Source organism: Syngnathus floridae, chromosome 2 (assembly GCF_059516105.1).
Source record: "Syngnathus floridae isolate MCC-2025c chromosome 2, RoL_Sflo_1.0, whole genome shotgun sequence".
NCBI classification, from domain to species: domain Eukaryota; kingdom Metazoa; phylum Chordata; class Actinopteri; order Syngnathiformes; family Syngnathidae; genus Syngnathus; species Syngnathus floridae.
Window position 1 is genome coordinate 9,043,651 of NC_142414.1, and position 26,217 is coordinate 9,069,867.

Below are 26,217 nucleotides of genomic sequence, written 5' to 3' on the forward strand. Positions count from 1 at the left end.
TAGATTCAAACTCACAATCCCCCCCCCTTTCCCCCATGGTGCGAATTTTGGACGTCAAGATCGAATATATGTGAACAATTGCAAACAATCGGATATTTATCCAATATAGGAACATATGAAAGTTACCCAGGTGAGATTTGAAGATTGGAAAAAAAATCGGAATTGAGTTGTTCAGACTATTTATATAACAAAAACAAAAATAGGTCAAATGCACAAGAAGAAAAAATTGTTCTGGGTCCAGCCTTTGGCCTTTGGTGTGGCAATGAAGCAGCAAACAGAAAAATCTGTGACTTCTTAGCACCGGTCAGAGTTTGAACACATTCTCTCTAATGCTTATGCTCGAAGTAAATTGTACATCCTGATGTTCCCTGAGGTCTCACAATTAACGGCGCTACACTGCAAGGTAAGAAAACTGGCACGAAACCAAGAGCCAGTTAAAGACAAAAAAGTGTGGCATCAGCAACCGACTGTTACCTCTGCCGGTGTCGTGTGAATGTGTGCAAAAACCAAGAAAGCAATTTCCACTCAAGTCAGGTCGAAGTGGGAACTATTACGAACTGGATCTGGATGAGGATTCAGATTTATTTCACTCTGCGCTGAATAATTTGGCATTGGCGGAGGTCCGCGCGCACGCCGACCTAGACCGGCTAAGATGAGTATCGGGCCGTGACTGCAGAAGCACTTGTAAAGACGATAAAAAGCACAGACGGAGCGGGATGAGGGGCTTGCCGTGTGCCAAAGAGTGGGACGGACTAAACCCGAGGTGGGTGGGTGGCTGCATCTTTTGTTCTGTTTCATCTCTCTCTCCTCACTCGCTCTCTCTCTCTCTCTCACCGTCTGCCTGTTAAAGCACATCTGAACAGAGCAACAATAAAACAGCTGTGTTTGTGTTGGCCTGCTGATTATTTCATTGTCAATCACACACACACGCACAAACACACACACACGGTATCAACGGAGATGGCATGATACTGTAGTTTGTGGGCAACTCTTATGAGGAGGGGCCGAGTTCCAGAAAGTGACTTGTTTTGAAAATGGATGTGGCGAAACTTCCAAACGGAAACAGCACTTGCCAACATTGACTCGAAGCACCCAAAGACTCAAAAGAGAATCAAAAGTAAAGGACGGGGATGGTCCAATAGCCGAGCGATGGGAACCGGACCGGCGGCTTGGGCTTGCCGAGCACACTGCAATCAGCCGGCGCTGCGGGTTTATTTGCTTCAATCGTCAACGATGACACCCAAATGCATCGGTTGTTGCCCTGTGGCAGCTGTTTGCTATCCCGGAACACGCAGCAGCACCCCCTACCGCATCTCTTTTCCATTCATTATTACCTCAAGCCATCCTTCCTTCCTTCCTTCCTTTCCTACACCTTTTTTCTTTCCTCCCCAATCAGACTTCTACGATAAAAAAACTTTTTCCATTTAATATCTCTTGATCCTTAACGCTTTCCACTGGCTCAAAAAAAACTAAAGTGATGCTGAAGTAAACATGGTGAAGCAGTTGTTATGCTGCATGCATATGGAATAAGCTGCCAATAGAAAGGAAGACAGCTTCAAGTATTTTAAATCCAGGTTACACACTTTGCTTTTTTGTACATTCCCGCAATGAAGGCCTTTAAAGGTACGGTGTGTAAAATTCACTTGCCGCCTAGTGGTGGACTAATAGAGTTTAAGGCCCAAGTTAGACGCTTGGGCATTTTTTCATCACCATCACAGATATATTCAGCAGCGGTGCGAGTAAAATGTAATTACCCTACGATTATATTTAAAAAAAAATTAAAAATACATTGATGTGATGGAATATTTTAGGGGGAGAATTGAAATTATTAGTAGGTTTTAGAAATTAAAATAAAAAAAAACAAAAATTCTACGCACTGTTCCATTAAGCATTCTTAAAATCAATTTCACTAGAAAGTCCAATCGTTTCAGAAAACTCCTTTTTATTTTTGGCCTTTGGTTTTCAATGTCTTGTTTGCAAAAGCATTTAACTGTACGTTCCTTAAGTTATTTGAATGGGCTACTTTTGTTTGCAGATACTTTTTGGTCTCATGCTTTTTTTGGCTGTGTGAAGCACACCAGCTTGCCTTATGTATGAAATGCACTGTGTAGCTCTTTTTTTTCCTTTCTTTTTTAAATTATGTCTTTAATTATTGCCATTTTCACCATGTGCAGGTGGGCCAGCCCTCTCAATAAACTGGGAATCACTTTTACTTCCTTCTCCCCTGTCCTGCATCTCCTCCCATCCTCCTTCCTTCAGCCTCCCTCCTTCCTTCCTTCCCTATCACCCCTGCATCTTTCTCCATCCCCCCCTGCATCCTTCCTCGACACAAGCGTGCTCCCTCTCTCCTCTCATTCAATCAGCAGTCTGCTCGCTAATCAAACACCATCTGCCCTTCCATCCCCAACCTGTCGGGAACAGCTGCCAGCCACTCTCTTAACAACACTTTTAACAACCCTGTCGAATCTTCCACCGCCCGCAGCCGGGCGGATGTTGCAGATGAGGGCCAGCCCCTCGCAGGCCGGGAGGGAGGCTGAAAAGAAAACATGTTAAGCCAAAAACTAAAAAAGATGAAGGACTCTAACTACCTCTCAGCGGACCCGACTAGCTATTAGGAACTGTAGGCAAAGAAATGACGCGACTTCAGCAAAAGGGGGAAATGAGAAAGCAGAAGGTACAAACAGAGCGATAAAACAATGGTACTCCATAAACGAGATGATGCCGGAATAGTAATCGAGGGAAGAATCAGCCGCCTGCTCAAAAACAGGATTTGAAGCTAATGGTGGGAAGTAAAAGCTCCCAGCGCGCGCACGCAAACGTGCACACACACGCACACACTCACAGTCAATTCTCACACGTACAAGAGCCACATAATTGTCCATCAATGCCCGTTTGCACATTCCAGACAAACACACAAATACTCACACAAACAATTTCATAACATGCCAAGACATTTTCAATTGTTAAATCCAGAAATATTTTGCAGCCAATCATGACAGGCCAGATGTTCACCAGTGTGTGTGTGTGTGTGTGTGTGTGTGTGTGTACGTGAGTCATTGTGAGTGTGTATTTGTGAATATGTGAGTATGTGTGTATATATATATATATATTGTGAGTCATTGTGAGTCTGTGTATTTGTGAGTGTGTGTATTTGTGAATGTGCGTGTGTGTGTGTGACAATAACATGGCTACTAAAAAAAAAAAAATGCCAAACACATTCACATCAAAGAATTCGATTGAAGTATTGCAGATGATTGAGAATTTTTGTTCCAAATAAAAAAAGTTAAACAGTAAAAAAGTTTTAGGAACAAAAATCAAAGCTTGAAATTTGACATGAGTCAAAGATGGAGATGCCAGTGGCATCGAGGAAGGCACCATGGGATGGTCAAATTTGTCCAGCGGAGGGAAGAATTAAAAATCAATATTACCCCATGCAGAGCAGATCGAGGGGGATTGCACTCTCTTAATGCACATTTCAACATCTGAGCACACACACACACACACACACACACACACACACACACACACACACACACACACACACACACATTCATCCATATAGTTTGAAAACACTGAGGGAGTGTGTCAGCCACGTGCCACATGTCCAATTAGGGCGTAAAGTCCATCAATAAGAGCCTTTCAGGGATACCAGGGGTTCCATCAGCTTGTGCAAACACACAAACACACACACACACAAACACACACGCATACACTCACACATCGGTGCACACATTAACCACGCAAGGCAGTTCCATTTTGATCTCACCCTTTCTGTCATTGTGTTTCTTTCCCGCCATGGAAGTTAGTTGCGTGCTAATTGAAGTGCATGACAGCTTTTGGGCTGCTGTGTGTGTCAATCTTATTTGAGCAAAAGTATTGGAACGGAGAGGTTACTTTTAGTGCTGCAGAAAAATGAAAAGTTGCACAGATTTATTTTTTTACAGTCAATACAAAAGTTGATTTTTTTACATATCAGTTCATGGCTATTTAATAAATTACATTTTAAATGATTAATTAATTAAGATAACATTAATGCATTCCCTTTATATGTATTTTATTCAGCAGAAAACGTATTACTTTTAGTCTCATCTTTTTGATCAATTTTTTTTAATTTACAATTCAGTTGGACAACAGGGTGGAAATGCCACTTTGTGTCTCGGAATGTACATCCTCCAGTGACAGGAAGTTGACAAGCTAGGCAGCTGCACGCCTCGGAATATTCTTTTAATCTCAAGGTGTTCCCATTGTTGAGAAGCCCAGGCGGGCAGAGGAATTTAATTCATCAAGAAACAGATAGCCTTGTCACAAAGACGCCTGCTATAAATAAGCGGGTGACACACAGGCAACGGTGTCGGCTCACTCGGAGGATAACAAACACACAAACACACACACACACACACACACTTGTTGATCTGAATGTAAATAAAGTAACGCACGCAGAACATACAATACACACACATCTGTGTCAACTCTTAGAAGATGCGTGGTCAAGGTTCACTGACAAACCAGCTGGAGGAATGCAATATGAAAAAGACGCCTCCCACCCCCCCACCCCCAAAAAAAAAAAACCACCCACACCTGTCAACTGTCAGCAGTTGGTTGCAAACAATGGGGTTGAAGGGGAAAAGCCAGGAGTCTTATTGGGGTTAAAAGAAGGTTAAGCTCTCTGGTTGGCGTGTGCCGCCACTCTAAATCACTTGAGGATTTACAGACAGACCACTTGCAGTAAAATGGACAGTAAAGAACAGCAATCTTCAAGACAAACACTGTAAATAAAATAAAGTTGCTGGATTTGAGGAAAAACTACAAGGTGTTAGTATCGGAGACACAAAGTATACTAATTTTTTTTTTTTTTAAGACAACTGAAGGGAAAAACAAAGAAAAAAATGCATTATTCATTCCTGTTGAGAAATACGAGCATGTTCTGAACATTTTAGCCTTCCTTCCGCCTTTTAGTGTTTTTCCTTTTCTACGCAGTTGTGAAATTTACCTGTTTCCAAATGACCTGTGGAAAATTCCAAACAGGTGTTTTATGAGCTTTCTCAACTTTCCTGGCCTTTTGTTGACCCTCTTTTGAAACATGGAGCAGGCCTCATAATTCAGAGAATAATGTTTTTAGAAAAATCTTAGTTTCAATATTAAATATTTTTTGCAGTAATTTGTTTGCATAAAGTTTGATTTGCAAATGTTTCTATTCTCTTTTTAATTCATTTTTTACACAATAGCACAACTTTATTGTTTGAAACTGCTGCAAAAAATAACACTAGTGGTGACCTGCAAAACACACACACACACATAACTTTCTCTCTCCCTTTTTCATTATAACACAGCTTCTTGCCGACTAAATCTACTTATTATTGTGATTGCGCTCATATTTTCCTTATCTCGCTCTATAATTCAAAATGACAATCTGGACATTATAATCCATCACGGATTTAACAATTTGCCCACATGCTCAGCGAGCCCCCAGCAGTGAAAGAATCCAAATATTTGAGGCCTTAAAGTGTTAAGGCCTTGAGTGTGATGATGGAGAGTGGGGGGTGGGTAGTTCCAGGGGAAAAGGAGAGCAAAAGTAAAACCAAGAAAAAGAGAGAACAAACTGTCAATCATGTATTGATCAAAAGGAAGAAATTTGTAGCATTTGCAAATTAATCTCCCACAACTCCCCTCCTCTTTTGTTTTGTCTTAATAGCATAAACAAGAAAGCAAAAAATCTTTACGTTGGAAAAATTGAATCGCCGAGATTGCTTATGTGTTAAGTGGATGAGAGTTAAATCTTGTGCAATTCTTTCTATCCAATCCCACAACAAGAACTTCAACTGTCCATTGGAGCAAATGTGCATCTGACTACATTTGTACAGTACTGTAATAGGATCACAAATAGAACCTCACACTCAGTAACTGACATTTTGCAAACTATATTTCAAAAGACAACAGCACCCTCTTGCGGTACAAAATAAACACGCAAAAACAATATGAGGTCGATTTGTTTTACACATAAATTGATACGTAAAAAAAAGTTACAATTGCCCCCATTTGTTTTTCCATTCATACAGTATCTGAGATCAATATAAAAAGTAATACCATGCTGTGCCACAACATGCCAGGTAGTAATGAAGTCAACTAAAAATAGATCCAGATTTTTATTTATTTTTTAATCTGGTAGTGTTTCGAGCACCATATAATCTACAGTAAATCCCGCCAGTCCCAAAACCAGCTAGAATTGACATCAGTGAGCCACAACACCAATGGACGCAATCGGTACAGAAAATAAATATTGCAGTTCCGACAGTTCTCAGCAGGTGTCGTCAGAGACCAGAATATTTTCTGACTGCCCAAGCGTCTCGAGTTTAACATGACGTCACATTTTCTGTGTCACAGTGCCTATCGTGAGCCCAAGTAAAATATTACTGAGTATTTTCGAGGTAATCTGAGGAAATTTCGTTACAATTTCCACCCATATTTTCCATCTTTTGGTGCATATCTTGGTGATACAACTCGAAAGCGGATTGATAATATAAGCCACCAGGGGGCCTGAGTGATCCGTTCTGATCCCTGTCGGTGCCAGCAAAGAGTTCAGTCTATAAAACACAATCAGCTGAGAGCCCAAGCCAATGTGAAGCGATATTCTGCTTTTTGTCACGCAATTCTGACAACTATGCTCAGCAGCGTCTGCTTGGATTTGCAATGAGGCTGCGTGTTCGAAAAGCACACAACACAGATGACGGATGCCTGATGGATGGATGGCTGGCTTTTTATTCCTCCAGGAATACACACAAAGAAATATTGCATGAAAGCATCATAGTCATCCTTATGGGGGAAAAAAAGAAAGAAAGTCGGAGAACAGAACATTGGGTTTGGGAAGTCAGATCTTATCAGTTTAGAAGATGCTTCCAGTCATGATGGCACTCTGCTTCTTATGTAATCGCCGCACAATGCCTCCAAAAGTGACACGAACATAAACGACATGACATGGAAGGTGAAGTTAAAACAGCGTTGCAGATCCCTGGGAGCACTAAAAAGTTTGCAGTGAGAAGATACAGCCTGGAATTTAGGAACACTTTGTGCTTTGGGGAGGTGTTTGCAGTTGAAGTCAAATGGATAGATCGTGAGAAAGCACGAGAAAAATCTTTGAATCATCGATCAATCAGCAGATGATTTAGAGGTTTTGTGTCGCCTTGGGTGATCAGGACGACTTGAGACAAGCGTCTCAAGAGCTCGGAGATAATTCCCACTGTGCCAGCTTTCTGATTGATTACACTTTGAAATAATTCCTTCCCAGCAGGGTGTGCAAAGGCAAACCCTGATGAATGGATCATTAGAAACAGAAAATGAATTTTCCTTCAAGAGGTTTTTTGAACCCGTCCTGTGTTTCCTGCACAGGCAGTGAGAGGACAATCACAAGAAAAGATGCATTGAAGTCAGCGTTGCATAACACGATTAGACAGTGGGAATCTGAAAAAAAAGGGATCTATTGTTTGTGGGCATATGAGGGAGGGAGGGGGGGGCTGGTTAGAAGCATGTGACGCGCGGAATCAGAATGTACAAATGACGGGAAGAAATATAAGAGGATGCGTCCCACTTTTTATTTTTTTATTTATTATTGATTAAAAAAAATCCTATAACCCCAGCAGACTATTTGTGTGTAGAGGCTTTTCACAGGCTTCAAAAATGTTCAAGGAATCAAAGAATGCTGCTCTATTTTAACAGTTCATATACTTCTATTTTATTTTTTTTAAACAGACCATAAAGAGAGATTGTAGTTTTTTTTTTTTTGGCAATTCCACAATTTCATTTTATGATGTTATTTTCAGCTGAAGAGTAGTACCTGCCCTCTTTTGCTGCAGTAATAAAGCAGGCAGGGTGAGGCCAAATATTAATCTGCTTCACAGCCTCAACAGCGAGATGAATGCTGAATTTCAGAATGAAAATTAAAAAAACAAATTACTCAGAAAAAAAGCTTCTCTTCAGAGGTTGCTCATGCTGTTATGAGTAAACAGTTGCTCTCCATCCTTGCAACCCAGCTTCCTTAGTCACTTGTAACTTCCTTGGAGCCTAAATCTTTAGCTACCAGCTAAAGCCATTAGCTATAGCTATTATTCATCTCTTCAATTCATCATCAATTGGATCATGAATGTCTGAAGATGTGCAACAGTGACTCCTGCTTGGAGTTAATCTAACTTTTACTTTTCACATGATAGTCTGGTTTATTTTTTTCTAATCTCCCGAGACAAATTTCTGTTCTTCTGTTCCATGTGTCCAACGTGTCACGAAACAGCACAATGACTTTAAATGGGACTGACCATATGTGTGCCCAGCTGGTCAAATTATTATCAAACCTTTTTACGAGTGCCATAATTTTTGTCCATGCAGGTTTCATGACTTTTTTTTTTTTTTTTTTTAAACAATTCTGCTGAATTACAATTCAAAATAAATATCTAATGTTCTTGGTTGGACGTAATTGTTTAAATTATCATTATTTATTTCTATTATTATTATTTTTATCATCATTATTGTTTTTATTATATTTATTTAAACCAACAATTTTGCGTACATCTAATTTTGTAGCATTTACTCACCTACACACACACACACACACAATCTCGTTAGTGAGGCCACACACACATCGAAAGTAGCAATTATTTTTAAAAATGTATGCATGCGAGCAAAGTCAAGCCCATGTGTGTGCCCTGCATGTCGTGTACGTGTGTGTGAGCCCGACTCAGCTGCAGCATTCACTCTTCATTAGCTTCTCATGCATCTCTAATGCAAGCCACATGCAAAATGTCGCCGCTGGGGGTGGGACGCCACCCTCTGTTGCAGATGTGCAAGATGGAGGCGGGAGAATATGACATGTCGCATTCATAAGATCAAATGACTTTAATAGCGTCGTCAGTATGTGGATTGTAACTATATTTACCTCAAAATATACGTTTTTTTCTTTTAATTTAGTCTGGTGGACCCAAAGGCCCTACTTGGGTGTGGAAATCATGAAAAAGAAATATCACGGAAAATAATCTAATTATGTAAATAATTTCAGTTTGATGTTTCAAAGTTGAACCCTCAAACCTAGTGCCTTGCTCAACCCGTGCTATGAAGAAAATGTGATAAGCTTGCAATTTAATAATATATGGAGCAAAAACATTTTGAAGAGTTCCAATATGACAGCGTAAGTGTTGACCCACTTTTTTTTTTGATTGATGCTGAAATGCAACATGCATAACATTTCTATGCAAATAAAGACGCCCTAACCCAAATTGAGAAAAGAATAAATGAGGTGAACTTGTTTACAAATGAAACGAGTTTTTGGTTGGTTAGATTATCTGCTCCAACTTTGATTACTTTGAGATTGAAAGCTGCTGTTGCGCAATGACAGTTATCTGGAGAATGTGATGAAGAGAGACTTGTGCAAGTCTAAAAGAAGATGAGAATGGAAAGACATTTGTCACATCAGAAGATGAAACGCATGCAAATTGGGCAGGTGTCTCCAAGCAGCCGCTCTCGGTTTGTTTCTGTCCGCTCTCAGCCGAGACTTGCTGACTCAAATAGGTTACTAATTTTCTTGATTAAAAATCACACAAAAAAATAATGTTCCTTTTGATTCATTTCAGTGGTGACAATCAAATTGCGTTACAAGCTTGTTTAGAAAGTATGCAACGGCAACTTCCACATCCTCATAATGAGGTCCAAGTCCCCCCCCCATGTCACCCAAAATGCAACGATGACTCTTCCAGACTCGATGAGCATCCTCAATCTCTTTGGCATATGCTATTTTGCTTTTCGTATTTATTATTCATGAATGTAGCTGCAAGGGGGGGAAATAAAGATGCATCCGCAGCTTCCCCGTCGCTGTGACTTTTATGGCAATGCTTACCCGGTGATGGACGACATTTGCATCGAGTGCAAAGTAGCGGATGAATGTGGTTAAATCTTTTTTGTTATTGAGGCTGGACATGTTTATTTATTTGATCTATTTAATTATTAATGATTATTAATTTATTTAATCTCTTCATATTTATTCTCTTCCTTTTTTTCATTATCATTTAATCTATCTATTTATTATTTATTTAATCTCTTCATATTTATTCTCTTCCTTTTTTTCATTATCATTTAATCTATCTATCTATCTATCTATCTATCTATCTATCTATCTATCTATCTATCTATCTATCTATCTATCTATCTATCTATCTATCTATCTATCTATCTATCTATCTATCTATCTATCTATCTATCTATCTATCTATAAAAATCATGCACAATACAGAATTTACCATGGATTGCAATGTATAGCTATAATGCTTGAGAAAAAAAATCCACCTTAATTTATGAATATTATTAAATATATGACTAGATTATATAACATAACTATCCTCCACCGCACTAAGGTGATTGTTCAAGTGTGACGCAAATTACAAGCAAGCTAAACCCAAGACATGTCTGCTACACATTTTTAATTATTTAACGGCTGCCAGAATGCTGGTTCAGACACAATTACTGCCGCGAGCAACTGGAGGAGCACAAAAAGGAGATCTACACTGCGAGGAATCGAGGCTGTGTCTGCCGAGACTCCCATCATGCCTCTCAGGTCCTCATAAACATCACAACCAGGTGATGCCACAAATAGCCGTGAGCAGCAACCTCACTTAAAACCGACATGTCGCTAAATCCTGAACCTCAGGATCACTCATAGTTCCCCATAAAAAAATATTCCCCTGTATTAGAAGTGGAGAAGAGTCATTATTATACTCTCGCCCTCCCCGACGGCATCATCCACCAAGTCTGAACTTCATTTAATTTGTTATAATTAAAGTAGAACGTCTTCTCCAATCTCTGCTCTCAAGTGCTAATAATGAAGCAAGGGCAGAATAAAACGAACTGTCTCAAGAGTGAGATGTTGAGACGCGAGGGCCACCTTGCATCATCTCCTTGTTCCTCACAAGATCTCTTGAGAGTATGCAGTCTCAAGTCTTAATTATGAGGGGGGCGCAACCATGTGTCTATGAAAAACAAATCCTCCATTACATAGGAGAGAACAGCTTCACCTGGTGCGACAGAACTAGGAATTCATTTTTCATCATAAACACATTCAATCAGTAACAAAACGAGACTTTTGTTTTAACATCGCTGAGACTGCACTACCATCTTCCAGCTTCCTGTTCCCAGATCTTCCCATGGCTTATCTGCTTTAGCCGCGGGGGCTGACATCGAGAAATGACGCGCAAATCTTATTTCAACGTGGCCGGGCCGGGCTCAGATGGCTGTTAAATCTCATTTTCCCACTAACGGCGGCGTCTTACCACATTTAACTCGCAACCAAGAAGAGCAAGGCTTTTCTGTACTGAATGGTCTCAGTCATACTTATATCAGTAGAACCTTAAAATACTGCTTGGCCCAACTTTAGCATGTTGCTATGCTAATCACAAAGGTAAATCCTGAACATAATTACAGTAAAACATTTGGTGATCACTTACATGTTCGTCGTGTTATCCTGTCGACTCAAATCCTCCACAAACGTATCAAGAGTTCCTGGAGACACAGAAGAAATTTCAGTCGAGACCTGGCACAATAAAGAATGCCAATAGACCAAAAGCTTAGCAGATTAGCAGGAAATTTGGCATTTTGGCAGTTTTTATAAGAGAGCAGAAGCTTTTCTGAGTGCAACAACATTAATATGCAAAGCTAAAACTTCCCGTTTGTGTCTACTCATTCACATTCTTACAAGTCTAGGTTCTCTTTTGATTCAAAAAGAGGATTAAAAGTCCATCTAATTGAACCAAATAATTCCACTTATAATAGATTAATATGTATCAAATCATCTTTGATTGGGAAATGTGCTTTCTCAGTGGCACTGTAGTTCTGCGTGCTTCCAACTTGGGTCATTGTATTCTATTAGTTCACCACTAGATGGCATAAAATGATACACACTGTCCCTTTAAAAATCGAACCATCCATGAATCCTATTGAATCACATCTCTCTAGATATGTATCAAATTATCTTTTATTGGAACCATGCAGACTCCTGATATACGTTTTCTCTCAATCCAAGTCATATGGAATAAACCACAAAAAAAAACACCCTGTGGTGGGTTAGCTGCCTGCGTAGAACTTAACGGTGCCTCGTTCCTCTTAGCATGGTTTGGTTAGTCAAAGTGCAAACTTCACTTAGCAGCTGCTGCCAACACATAGTGACTTCTGACAGGGGCCCCCAGGGGGCTCCGTGGGCGGGGGTGCCTGCTGCAGCATAAGATACAGTGCTCAGTGCACTGATAAATGTTTATGCTACTCTATTTAGCTTTCAGTAAAATGCATAAAATCTCTGCCACTTGCTCACAAGCACACACACAAACACAAACAGACACACAAAAGATTATTCACAATTGCATGGGTTCCTCTGCTCTTGGACAAATTTTCTGGTTCATTCATTCCTCTTAGAAGTGACAAGGAGCATCTGTTCTAAGGGTCTGCCTCGAGCAAGAATGAAAACAAGAGTCACAAACTCATGAAAATGTACTTAATGTGTCACGATTGTTTGGCTGCGCTTCATCTAGCCGACAATATGCTCGGACCCTCACAGCAAATACACCACCGCTGGCTCACACAGCTGCTCCAAACATACACGAGGACTTGCTCGCCCCTCCTGGTTGTGGGATCATGTTCGACTCAGTTTGCCAGAAAATTTTAGCTCAGTCATGGTAAGCTTAAAGTGCAATATGTCCTACTTCCCAGTTGCTTTAAATGCATTTGTGGTCAGAATCAACGCGGCTCTGGCACGACAGTCCGAAGCATTCTCAACATCTGCCACTTGATCTTTCGGCAAACCAATGAATGAATTACAAGCTAAGGGCTGCTTGAAAGCTCATCTTGTGACGGATGGAGAGAGGGAATATAACAGTTTGACTGGGATAGCTCTGCAGCTGATGGCAGCCACTTTGAAGAATTAATTAGATTCTCGAGCAGACGCTTGCTTCAGCTGTGGCCCAGAACCGGCATAGTTTGAGAAAATAAATATTCTCTGACATGCACTCAGTGTTGAAGGATCTCGCACACTAGAGCTCAGCTGGTATCGGTCTCCTATTAAAGGCGTTAGTAGATGTGAGGAAAAAATATTGAGGGCATAATGAATGCTGGACAGGATGCTATAAAAATAGAAAAAAAATATTGTAGAAGTATTTTTTTTTGTCTTGTTACATACGATATTATTAAGGTTTCTCTTTTTGATTGTTATGGAATAATCATGACCGACAAGTGTATTTTTATTTTTTTTTTTTAATTCATATGTTCTACATGGGGCCTTTTATGGGAACAATGTTAGTGTTAGTAATGTTATGTTCCAACTTCAAGTTGCTCTCAATCATGATTATTTGTAATAATAATAAAAATTATTATTATCATTATTATTATTATTATTATTATTATTATTGGTTTGGATCGCTTACCAGTTATTTCATTTAAATCAACATGTCATGCCAAACTGTATCATCATTCACACCACAAATACAAAGTTTTTTTAAGTGACAATTTGAGCACAAAGTATTGTAGTAGCTAAACAGTGGATTTGCTGGAACACGACACTCGGGAGCATGCATGTCATCTACTTTTGGACATAGGCTACCTTTGGTCAGATTTGAGAACTCTCTCTGATTCCATCCATTCTGCGTTAGGCGTTTTCTCACCAGCTTATATGACATCTGTCACAACAAACTAAGCCTCTCCACACTGAGCGAGACCTCGTAGGCAACCCACAGACACTGGGGCCGGAGACAGCACGCAAGCATACGAGCCATGGGGTCATGGTTTGAGTTTGGAATAGATCTGAAGTGACAACAGCCAGTCCCAGAACTTTTCAGACCCACTTCGTATATAATCTTTTAAATACAAATACGGTCATAAAAAGCATTTAATTGCAATATAAAAATTGAAAAATGGTCAAGTGTAGTGCTGTAGCAATACCACAAAGATTATATTGAGGCATATTACTGCAACAACATTATTTGCAGGGGGCTGACATTGCGACCAGCAACACATCAAATACTTTACATCCTTCTAATGAGCTCCCGGGCCACTTGAGTTCAAGCCAAATGGCTCTAGGATGTTTCTTTGGGATGAGAGACAGCTGTCAACATTCACTTGCGGGCCAATTACGATTCATTTTGAGGGCATTGCCTAGAATCTTTCTACAGAAACAAACTTCAACAACAACGGCCGACACGGATACAACCAACTGCTGTGCCATCAAATCTGGTTTTAAAATTATAATCAAGTTGATTTGATTGGCGCTCCGTTTCTCTCTGAGAAAAGGCAACTTGATATGCTGATGATTATGCTTGTAGTTTGCAGTAGTGTGGAACTGCAAATCCAAAAGCTGATGGCGTGTCTAATAGTATGACGCCTCTCATTTGCGCATGCATTGACTCCTTACCTTTTTAGTGTTTATTCAGATTTTCTTGGAAAACACTGCATGAGTGTCTGCAATTCTGTCCAAATGGGGCGACGGCATCATTACTTCCTGCTTTCCAACCAAGTGACATTCTCACGCCGCGTCCTCTACGAGCGCGAATCATCTTGAAATTACTTTGCGATTCAACCAATCACATACTGGCCCCGCCCACCGCCCCATTGATTGGTAAATTCCGCGTTACCAATATTTGTTACGCACATGCATGTTACATGTTACCGTTCAGTGACATTGATTGCACGTAATTCGCAGCGTCATGGGGAAAAGAATATCAGCCCAAATGATTAATGAGTGAATGCTGCCAATAATGCAATAGTTAAATATATCAAAAATATTATCCTTTAATTTTGGAAAGTTCTCAAGCGTGATTAAAAATATAATGAATGAATAAATAAATAAATAAATAAATAAATAAATAAATAAATAAATAAATAAATAAATAAATAAAATGTTGTTCATATGCATGCATATATTCTTGTCTTATTCTTAGAAGGGAAATAAATCAGGTGAAGCATGAACATGACCAAAAAATTGACACCAGTTGAATAATAAGAACAGGAAACATGTAGGACCTGACTCAAGCGTATTTTATTGAACATTGATAACTGTTAAAAACATGTATAAAATTGGTCCTGTTTCAGAAACAAGGCACGCATAGTCAGTCAAAGTTCAGTGTTCATGTCATTATTAGCATTTATCATATATCATCAGCACATTCCATCTCAGTGTGTCTATAATAGTAGTATCAAGCATTCACTAATATAAAAACATGTTCCAATAGGGGATTTTTTTTCTCCCCCCCACAGAGGTTAAAATTTTATTCCGAGCAGCAAGACAATATTCATGCAACGATGGGAGGGGTGGAGGAGAAAATAGGAGCTGACGTGCTCATAGGGTCTTCAATAGTAGGTCTCTTGTTCCACCCAACCTGGAAACACAGGAGGACATATTACCAGGTTGCAATGTCGTAGTTTCTTCAACTTAACATGAGCTCGCAGAAGCAAAGATAAGCAAAGCACGGTTCCTCAGCTCACCTCCTGGGCTGCGTCTGATGATCAGCTTGCGGATTTCGTCATAGATAAAGATGAGCAGGGAATATGGGAAGGCGCAGAACCACCAGTTGACCCTGGAACAAACAAGCACAAGGAAATCAGATACTGCGTTGCGAGGCGGGAACGTCGTGAGTCTCTGGCATCTTGTTCACCTGAGAGGGTACATTCTTAGAGCCACATCCATGCCGGGGCAGTAGGAGAGTAAGGCAGCCAGGGCAGTCTCCTCAAACAGCCCAAAGATCAAGATCTTGTTCCTGTATTATGTAAATGAAGATGGACGTGACGTTCAAGTCGTTTCTTTTTTTAAGTATTCCACTAACCTCATTCCCTGCTGGAAGACAGAGTTCCTCCTGGTCTTGCAGATGATCAGATCAGCCCACTGTACGATGACAATGCTGGCAAAGAAGGCGGTGTGGCAGGTGAACTCGACGATCTTTCTCTGCTCGTACGTCTGCGGACACACACAGGTGGCAAAATGACGACGGGCAATGTCGGAGGTCACCGTACGAATGTGATTGGACGTACCCATTGTTGCCCGTAACTGTCTTCCAGATCGTTGCAGTACTTATTGTCCCAGGACACGCGGATGCCCAACAATGTCCGAGGCAGAAAGCCGTTCTCGGCCAAGATCACAAAGTAGGTGAAGAAACCCGCAAGGGCCTGGATCATGCCTGCGAGCGTCGACATGATTGGAGAACGACGACATCACCTCATTGTCACGATGGCGACAGAGTTCAAAACTAAATTCGAGATCAATACCTAATTCCATTAAGCCATTAGTCTGGAGTTCCTTAGAACAAATTTAGACAAAACATTTGTCATTCTACAGATAACCAAGTCAATGGATCCATGATGACGTTAGGTTGAAAACAATCCTAAATCCTCCAGTCGATAAATTACGAGATACAGACGAGATGAAGAACAGTGGACTTGAAATATTTGTCCATTTGGGGAAATTGTTTAAACATGAAAATGCACTAAATGATTTTCATAAAATGTTGTGATGGTTCCACAGTCCTATTGTGTGTTTGTATTTATTTTTTATAGTTTAGGCTACTCAATCAAGCAGGTCAAACCTATTCCTGGCTTCGTTACGGAACATAACACTGACGTCTCATAACTCAAACGCATGGTTCTCTTTCAGCGTGGGCTCATTTCTGGTTTATGTTTCACGTCTATTTATCTCAGAAGACCTAGATCCATAACCACCAGAAATAAAATCTCACAAGGACAACTCACAATGGTAACCTTAGTTTGACATTTACCGATCTGTCCGTAGGCGATGCTGATGAGTCGCTCGTTCACCAGTTTGTCAGTTTTAGGATTTCTAGGTTGCCTCTTCATGATGTCGCTCTCAGCTGCTTCGTAAGCCAGTGAGATGGCAGGAACCTGAAAGGCGATATACGATATTTAGCTATGCAAAGTCACAGACACGACACCGTTTGATGTCAGACACCCACCATGTCAGTTCCCAGGTCGATACAAAGGATGGTGACGGTACCCAGAGGTAGAGGGATGCTGGCGATAATGAAGAGGAGGAAGGGGGTGATCTCAGGAATGTTACTGGTCAGAGTGTAAGCGATGGACTTCTTCAAGTTGTCAAAGATCAAACGCCCTGATGATTAGGACAAGCACACATCAATGGCGCTCATAAAAATGTTTGGCACAAACAGTTCAGAGGCAACATTACCTTCTTCAACTCCAGTAACGATGGAAGCAAAGTTGTCATCCAGCAGGATCATGTCAGCCGCCTGCTTGGAGACGTCGGATCCAGCAATCCCCATGGCGACGCCGATGTCGGCTTTCTTCAGAGCCGGAGAGTCGTTGACGCCGTCGCCGGTCACGGCAACGATGGCTCCCTGTATGGCGACGAGCGATCGACAGGAGCTGTCAACACCTTAGCGAGAATTGTTATGCGTACGACTGATTGTCCGACCTGTCGCTGGCAGCCCTCCACAATGATTAGCTTCTGTTGCGGGGAGGTTCTGGCAAAGACAATCTCAGTGTGGTATTTCAGGATGTCATCAAGCTGCTCTGCGCTCAAGTCTTTTAGGTCTCCTCCATGGACAACACAGGCTTTAGCATCCCTGTAGCAAAGTTGAGGTCAGTTTCATTTCAGTTGTGATTGAAAAGATGACAACCTTCATTTCCCTCAATCAGTACCTCGGGTTGACTTCATTGATTGGAATGTTGAGACGCGCAGCAATGTCCTCCACAGTCTCATTGCCTTCAGAAATGATGCCGACACCCTTAGCGATGGCCTTAGCTGTGATTGGATGATCCCCCGTCACCATGATCACCTGAAATAAAAGCCTTGAGTTAACTTTGAATTATATCGAGAAAACTTTGTCGGTAGTAAGTGAGCAATAAAAGCCAACCTTGATTCCAGCGCTCCTGCATTTGCCGACAGCATCGGGCACAGCTGCTCGAGGCGGGTCGATCATGGATATGAGGCCGATGAAGCACAGCTTCTCAGTGGGGAAGTTGACCTCATCGGTGTCGAAAGCAAAACCTTCCGGGAACTGCTCATCGGGCAAATTATAATGACAGAAACCTACAAAAAAAAAAATGGTCATGAGTCTTTCAAACTGCACGATGAGTTGAGCAAACTTCCACTGATCCTTACCGAGCACTCTCTCTCCCAAACCTCCCAATTCGAGGTAAGCGTTCTGGAAGGCGTCCTTCATCTCATCATCCAGAGGTTGCTCTTTGCCCTGGATCATGATGGCAGAGCAACGGTCCAAAATCCTCTCAGGGGCACCTTTCATAACCAGCAGATGGCTGGACTCATTTTCGGTTGAGATATTCTTGTGGATGGAAAGCTGGGAAACAAATGCGTCACCATTTAGGCTCTTCTAATCTTCTAATTGTCATCCTTTTTCCGATGGTACCTGGTACTTGTTGGTGGAGTTGAAAGGAATCTCTGCAATCTTGCTATTTTTCTCCCTCATCTCTTGGACGGATCCACAGCAAAGCTCAATACATTTCAGAAGGGCAGATTCTGAAGCATCACCAGCCACATCTCTCTAGAGGAGAAAACATTGAGCACCTTCCCGTTAGCCCCGAGTGCAAGCCGTTCAGTTTGCTTTTCGGAAAGGCTAGACGTCTATAAAGAAAAGAAATTGCCTATGGGCTTATTTCTTTACTGTCTTATCCACCAGGAAGTATGAAAGTAGCAAACACATGGTTGGAGTACTAATCTTAGATCTGTTATGGGACAGAAGTGAAGCCAAGAAAAATAAACAGTGGCGAGAACATTGTTTGCTACGCTAAATCGGCAGTTCTAAATCAGTATCTCTTAATTGGCGCCAAAATAAAAGAGCAAGCTGTATATATTTGTCGGAGAATATAATTATATCCCTCATGAATAGGCATCATTGATATGTTGCCATTTTGAGAAAGCTAACAATGAAATGAAACCTTTAGGATGGGAATGTTGCTCTGCTCTGCCAGGAAGACGGCACGGTTACAGAGTCCGGCGATTCTGGCCAGGGCACCCCAGGTGGCGGAGCTCTTGTCAAAAGATGTCCCGCTTTGGTTCTCAGTCGTGTCCGCCTCGTGGATCTGGTTGTCGAACCACATGTGGGCAACCGTCATTCTGTTTTGGGTCAAGGTGCCGGTCTTGTCTGAGCAGATGGTGGAGGTGGAGCCCAGCGTCTCGACGGCTTCCAAATTCTTCACCAAGCAGTTCTTCTTGGCCATACGCTTGGCAGTCAGAGTCAGACATACCTAAAGACGAGAAGTCTATTAGATGCTGAGAGCCCACTGAGGTCGGGCAGAGGCTTGGGACTCACAGTGACGGTAGCCAGGAGACCCTCCGGCACGTTGGCCACGATGATGCCAATGAGGAAGATGACGGCTTCCAACCATGAGTAGCCCAGAATGAGAGATAGGACAAAGAAGGACACGCCCAGGAAGACAGCTACGCCAGTGATGAGTTGGATGAAGTGCTCAATCTCAATGGAGATGGGAGTGCGCCCAACTTCAAGTCCTGACGCAAGCGTGGCAATGCGACCCATGACGGTCCGGTCACCGGTGCTGATCACAATGCCTCGAGCAGTTCCTGTCGAGGTTAAAGTTCAAGTTTCCGTGCTTTGGAGCGTTTATTGCTTGACATAACCTTCCAACATACCTTCGACGCAGTTGGTGGAGAAGAAAGCAATGTTCCTGGTCTCTAACGGGTTCTCATTGGAGAAATCTGGAGTACGTGTCTGCGGCTCCGATTCCCCCGTCAGAGAAGAGTTGTCCACCTGAGAATCATCACATTTCCTGTGAATGATGAGTTAATTCCACGTTTCTGCTGTCTTTCTTTTTTACCTTGCAGCCATGGGCGGAAATGATTCGCAGGTCGGCGGGAATGCGGTCACCGCCTTTCACCTCGACTAAATCACCGACGACTACTTCTTCTGCGTTAATGCTTTTCTTTTCACCATCGCGGACAACCAGCGCTTGCTTTCAGACACACATGACAGACGCAGTCAATTATGGAAGATTTAAGAGAGACAGTGGAAAATAAGACGTGAAATAAAAAGCCACCTGAGGAACCAGGTTTTTGAAGGAGTCCATGATCTTTGAGCTCTTGGCCTCTTGATAGTAGGAGAAGCAACCAGTGATGATGACCACAGCAGAGAGCACAACACCCAAGTACAACTGCAAAACATTTTTGACATCAAGATTTCCACACAACAACAATAGAAGTGGTTTCATGCTTTCATTACATTATCATTGGCCGGGTCATCCTCCATGGCGGCCTGGATACCGTAAGCCAGGAAGCAAAGGATGGCCCCGGTCCACAGGAGCATGGAGAAACCTCCAAACATCTGCATGAAGCCAAGTAATTTAAAAAAATGGATGCATTATTTTTTAACTAAACTAGGACGTAACGTCCAAACGCTTTTGGAGCATGCTCTTACCTGTTTACAGAACTTGACCCACTCTGGGGTGGTGGGGGGAGGTGTGAGGGCATTGGGACCATCTCGGGCCAGATTCTCAGCCGCCTTAGCATTAGTCAAACCCTAATGAGGCAAAAAGACGAGTCAAGTTAAAAAGCGTCACTATGCTTCGTCCTCTCCTGTAAACAACCATAAAGAACTCAGAACTAGCTCACTGTGACCACACACATTTATGTCCAGGGAGACCAAAGATGATTTACCTAGCGACAGAAAAGGGTCATCCCCTTCATGAGCGCAGAGAGAAATGTAGCGGGAGATGATAAAATAGGGTCACCCAAAAAAAAAAAAAAATCAGGGCAGAGGGTATTTTCTATGGCTAATAAATTATTCATGATTCATTAGCATTGCACACACATGCAGCGCCTGAAGACCCCACGTTTAAAGGCGCTGATTAACTATTCTGCTTGATCTTCACTGCATGAGCCGGAGAACATTTGCATGAACAAAAGCTCTAGCTGGGCCGCACACAATTAGGCAGGCTGGTGGTCGGGATGCATCAATGCAAATTGTCCCAAATGTAAAATTAGTTTTAGATTAATGTTGCATAGTAATAAATAAAAAAATAAAAAAATAAAAAATAAAAAAAATGTATATCCATCCATAATAAATAAAAAATAAATAAATAAATAAATAAATATGTGTTTGTTTTATGTGAGACGCATGCAAAAGCAGGTGTCAACACAGTTGATGCACTAGAGTCGGTAATCTTGTGCCGCATCACAGTGTGATGAAGAACCCTTCAGCAATTTTTCAATCCATCATTTAGGTGGCAGGACCTGCCGTGGTTTTATGGTTTTATCCTTTCCTTAGCTCAGGCACATATCAATTACGCCGAAGCAGAGGAGGTGCAACTTGAAATCAAGTGGCAGGTCGCACATCTTACATTGCTCAAATCTGTTCCATATTTACGATTCAGCTCATCCAGAGTCAGCTTGTGATCATCCTGCAAACAAAAAAAAAAAAGGCTTTTTTGTTGACCGAAAACATTCCAAATGGTCTTGGCCGGTGAGGACGGAGTCTCCATAGAAACTGTCCAGAGATTCCTTGGCTCAATTACACACTCACCATGTCCACTTCCTTTTTGAGTTCATCCATGTCTTTCTCCTTCTTCTTGCCCTTTCCCTTCTTCTTGCCTCCCTGCTCGGAGGTGGCCGCCAGCTCATACTGCTCTCGTCCTTCCTGGAAACACAAAGGGGCAGTGGAAAAAAAGAGTGTGTAAGCGACTTGCCATAAACCAGAAGACATCGAGAAGACAACAAGACTGTGGCTGAGCGTGAGCCTGGGGTGCATGCAGGTGATGTCACTCTTAATTTGAAATCCACCTAAGGGACACTTTCCAGTCGCTACAGCAATATCACGACAAGCCAACGCCAATTAGCAGTTAAGGCTCATCTATAATTCAAAGGGGATGAGAGGCACTAGCATGTTAGCGGGGAAAGTGCACGTGACTGCTTACAAACCATTTGTCCACCTAGCGACGCATTCACCTTCCTTGCGATATTTTGCACTCGGGTTTTCACACTAAATCCTGCACACGTCCTTGGTCATGGAAATATGTAAACTAATAATGTTTCCAAAAGTTTCCCAGGGAGTTGTTGGAACAGAGTGTGTGATCTCAGCACATGTTATTATTGCATGAACCCTAACCCCCCCCACTTCACCCCCCGGTTAGCTAAGCTGGGAAAACACTGGTTCTGCATCACTACGGTCAGATCTTAGCCTCTGGACATGGAAAGAGCCCTCAGGGGCCATCTGGCTTTGGATAAATAATCCCACAGCAGTTCAGATGCTGAAGCTGGTTGATTTCTAACAGGTTCAGTGTCCACAAAAAATGATTTGCCTCAATAAGAATGATGAGAAATAGATCATTTTCTTTGGACATCACGGGCCAAATCAAAGTCATGTTTTTTTTCCCTTTGAGGGCTTTTCTGGCGGCAAGTGATTTTTTTTTCAAATCCTTTATTATATACTTTTCTAACAACAAATGTAAATCAAAATAAAAAAACATCATGTAACATAAATCAACGTGTTTGGCAAAAATAAATTCTTGCAAAGTCAACAAAACCTGCAATTTTGATGCAGATTTTCTGCCAACCTGAAAAGAAGCATGAAGTAAAAACACCATTCGTTTTAATGGGCCACAATAAAAAATGTGATGGGCTGGATACGGCCCGCTGGCCACGAGTTTGCCACCAGTGCTTTTACAAGGATGAATGATGCCTTATAGAAAAGTATTTATTACAAAAAAAAAAAAAAGAAAAATGTTATAGATTTGCGCATTTTTCTCAAAGGGAAATTATTATTTTTTTTACCCGTGTGCAATATTTGCTAATTTTCTGGACATTTTTCTTATTAATGAGCGCATAATTTTGAGGAAAAAAAAGCATTTAGTCAAATTTATTACCTATCTTATCAAATACATCTTTATTTAGATAGCGCTTTCTTGACAGCTTTCACCGTAACGAAGTACTTTATAAAAACAAAATAACAACAACCAAAAAATCTCACATGGCAATCATACAAACAAAATAACAATCCCTCTATATGAATGCAGAATTCCCATGAATGGACTTTACTGGCATCAGATACCTGAGCTGTTCATTCAGCTGTACTGAACAATGTGCGCGAACACGCCAACATGCACGCGCTCCTGGTACTTTGCCCGGTTGCCATCGGTGACTAAAGCCACACCTCCGGAGAGATGCGAATGGCCAAGTCCGCCACATGTGTTAACCCCTCCCCCTTCCACTTCCCCTCAGCCACAAAGTATAAATGCTGAGAAGGAAGACAAGTGCACTGAGTTTTGACACTCACCTCACGTCCCGTGCAACTTTCACTACCGTGCATTCAAAACAAAAGAGGCCGGATGAATCAATGGTCCTTGTTGTTGGACGGGCAGCTATCTTGACGGCAACGAGATTTACATTAACCGAGCTTTCAAACCAGCCCCGATGTACCTTGGAAACCAACCTCCAAAATCTGCTTGCCATCAGCCGGCATTTCATTGACGGTCAAGGAGTATGAATGAAGCAAAGAAATAACGGTCCCCTTTTCCCACGCTTTTTCCAGCTCACTCTTGCTTGAGAGAGAAGGGAAAGTCAGAGCGGGGCGGCACGTAGGACACAGCAGGAGGGGACCGAGGAGTGTGTGGACAGTCACAGATGAGAAAAAAAAAAAGTTCTGCTGAACTTACAATGACTGCAAAGTGGAAGGAATGTTAAACCCCCTGGGGAGTTGTGGGGGCGGACTGATCAGGTAGAAAAAGAATGAAAAACAATGGAGGTAATCGTGTAGTTAGGGTGTCCGTTCGAACGAGACTAAATGCTGGATCAGTGGCGAAAAACAGCAAGCGCTCAGCCATTCGATGGACCGTAATGTCTTCAAATTGAATCAAAGCTGCTTTTCGGTCCAATAAGAGCCTCAAAGATTAAAGTCAAGAGCGTAGAATCTTGTGGAGTCGCTCCACACCGTGCGGCCAACTTTATCTTGCGGGAAGGCTTTCTGCAGTGAGGAACATTGTGTCCAGTCATCCAGAAAAGTACAAGGAAGGTCAGAGGTCACCAATGTCTGCTCAAAAACACACTTCTCGTTGATGAGCTGCGACATGCTGGTCATGGAATAGCCAGATTAAGATTCGGATGAAACAAAAGGCGCTTGACAATCTTTAAGTGATTATTTCCAAGGCTCTTGTATGGTGCACATGTTTGTGATGTTGAAAATGACATCTCCACAAAAGAACAACAGGGCATCTCAATCAAAGGCGCTTGTCGTGATCCAAGAGAGAGCCGACGCCATCTGAACATCTTAATTGCAGCTTGTCGCAGTAGAGGGAGATAATGCATTCAACCTCTGGAGAAAAGGACTTTAAAAAAAAAGGAATGAAAATTCTGACAAAGAAGTTTGACATTTTCATTTGTTTCTTATTTATAAAAACAGTCTTTATGATTTGACACTAATAATGACCTGAGGGGATAAACTAAATAAAACCGCCGTCATCTGCCTCTAATTTGATGTTATCGGTTTGAATTGGTATTTTTTTTGTAAAGCCGCGATTGTGTGACAAAGACATGAGGTCAAGCTGATTTGTTGTTTTTCCTCAGGCGTTGTGGTTTCTTGTAAATCCAATCTCATGTTCATCAAGTCAAAATGACAATTTTAAAATAAACCATGTTATCTGCATTTCAGCTCTCAGCCCATTTTTCAAATAAACAAATCTCAACAGCGCGCATAAAATCAAAGTAGGGCAGCCCTTTTATCGGATCTTTCCGTGGCGGCAATGCGGTAACTGGTTGTCTCCTTACATCGCCGCCCACTCCTCATCAACTCCTTCTCAGCTCATCTGTTTATTACAACTTGAGGCAGATGTGGGGAAACAAAAGAAAAAGCTCAGACGAGTATCATCTCCAACATGGAGAGGCCCTAGAAACAACAATCCTCTCCTCTGGCTCTGACCACCTGCCTCTTCACACCAGGAGAGCCGAGCGGCGCCGATCATCTCCTCCACGTGCGGCGGCTATTTGAGAAAAGCGAGGGGAAGAGACTGTGGGGATGAAGATGGGGGGCAGGGTTTGCCTTTCACCAACTATGGGAACCAACAAAAAATACGAGCAGCTATTGGCCAAGATCGGAGCGAATACAGATTTGCGGGAGCATCATGCAGAGACACCAGGAAGAAGAAAAGGGAGGGGAGGCTTAAAGACACCAATCTGGTCGACAGCTCCCCTTGTTTTCTCTCCTCGAGCAGCTCCACATCCCTCGGGCTGAATCGATAATGAGTTTTAGTGGTGCGCAGCGTGGTGGGGTGTGGCAGAGCCCGACACTTCCACAGCAACTTCATCAAAAACAATGTTGAGCAAACAGGTAGACAGAGTCCATTGCTCCCCTCTCAGTGGAAATCAAATCTCAACAACGTCATTTTGTGAGGATGTGCACTGGTAAAGTATCTCAGATGCGCAGATGGGACTTTACATAAAGTTGTGCAATAAAAAGGTGAGCACGTCCCTCCCATTAGAAAATAACAGCTGCGCCAAATGTGCAACGCTTAAAAAAATCAGAATATTTGTGGCACGGAGAAATAAATAGAAAGACAAAGTTGCTCAGCATCAGTATTCAGCCACATCCCGTTATGCAACATGCGCTTCGTGATACAAACTTATGTTAAACGCAGCGAGGCGATGAAATCAACACGGAAGTGTTTGGACAGAAAAAATCAATAAGATTGCCACTGAACTAATTGCAACATCGGCGTTAATTGATAACCACTTGTTTGAATGCATCTTTTGGAATCAGGGGAGAAAAAAAAGATGTGCACTACTCACTCCTCTTCCCATGGCTGATGAGACGAATCTTCCCTCTTAAATAAGAATTCACAAGGAGAAATCCACCTTAAAATAAAATTCAGTGAAACACATTCAAATAAATTAAAATAATGCAATTTTCCCCCCAAAACGTTCTGCACGTGTTGCTCCTCTCTGCGAGCTCGAAAGCGGCCGCGCTCAGTGTCCCATACTTATAGACGGCGTTCCTTCCATTGTGACGTCATACTCCTTGCCATGACAACCCCACGGATGAGGGCGGGGCGTCCTCATTTATTGGGCGTTTTTCTTGCTCTAATCTATCTCTATCTGTCCATATCCTTTTTTTTCAGCTTGCCTTGCAATCAGAATAGATCTTATTTATCATGGATGAGGAAAACAATGCACTCAAGTAGAAGTAATTCACAATTTTTTTTGTATGTATTTGCAAACACATGTAA

At 41.9% G+C, this 26,217-nt stretch overlaps 2 protein-coding genes across 4 annotated transcripts in view; both read right to left on the bottom strand.

Annotated features, from left to right (window-relative positions):
- Positions 1 to 14,543, bottom strand: part of LOC148401599 (uncharacterized) — a 79,604-nt gene extending 65,061 nt beyond the window's left edge. For all 3 annotated transcript variants that reach the window (XR_015854271.1, XM_088361143.1, XM_088361153.1), the window contains exons 1-2: positions 14,423 to 14,543; positions 11,475 to 11,529 (exon numbers count right to left, since the gene is read on the bottom strand). The gene's annotated coding sequence lies outside the window, so the exon portion shown is untranslated. The remainder of the gene's footprint in view (positions 1 to 11,474; positions 11,530 to 14,422) is intronic.
- A 481-nt stretch (positions 14,544 to 15,024) lies between these two features.
- Positions 15,025 to 25,974, bottom strand: LOC148401602 (sodium/potassium-transporting ATPase subunit alpha-1). The gene is made up of 23 exons (XM_088361086.1): positions 25,781 to 25,974; positions 21,528 to 21,641; positions 21,346 to 21,405; positions 20,424 to 20,525; positions 20,229 to 20,330; positions 20,047 to 20,160; positions 19,828 to 19,962; positions 19,643 to 19,760; positions 19,305 to 19,573; positions 18,931 to 19,239; positions 18,402 to 18,536; positions 18,137 to 18,332; positions 17,889 to 18,064; positions 17,674 to 17,810; positions 17,447 to 17,597; positions 17,201 to 17,369; positions 16,971 to 17,125; positions 16,776 to 16,899; positions 16,036 to 16,181; positions 15,831 to 15,961; positions 15,663 to 15,764; positions 15,493 to 15,584; positions 15,025 to 15,386 (listed from the first exon to the last, which is right to left on the bottom strand). Exons 1-23 carry the CDS (start codon positions 25,790 to 25,792, stop codon positions 15,358 to 15,360), a joined length of 3,078 nt encoding a protein of 1,025 aa, XP_088217212.1. The 5' UTR covers positions 25,793 to 25,974; the 3' UTR covers positions 15,025 to 15,357.
- Positions 25,975 to 26,217: the final 243 nt, after the last annotated feature.

Excerpts from the sequence above, each read along its gene's own strand:
- LOC148401602 (XM_088361086.1), bottom strand. Across the intron at positions 20,331-20,423 it reads GGGTCAAGTTCTGTAAACAG|ATGTTTGGAGGTTTCTCCAT; the intron begins GTAAGAGCATGC and ends GGCTTCATGCAG. Across the intron at positions 19,761-19,827 it reads TTTCCGCCCATGGCTGCAAG|GTGGACAACTCTTCTCTGAC; the intron begins GTAAAAAAGAAA and ends GATGATTCTCAG.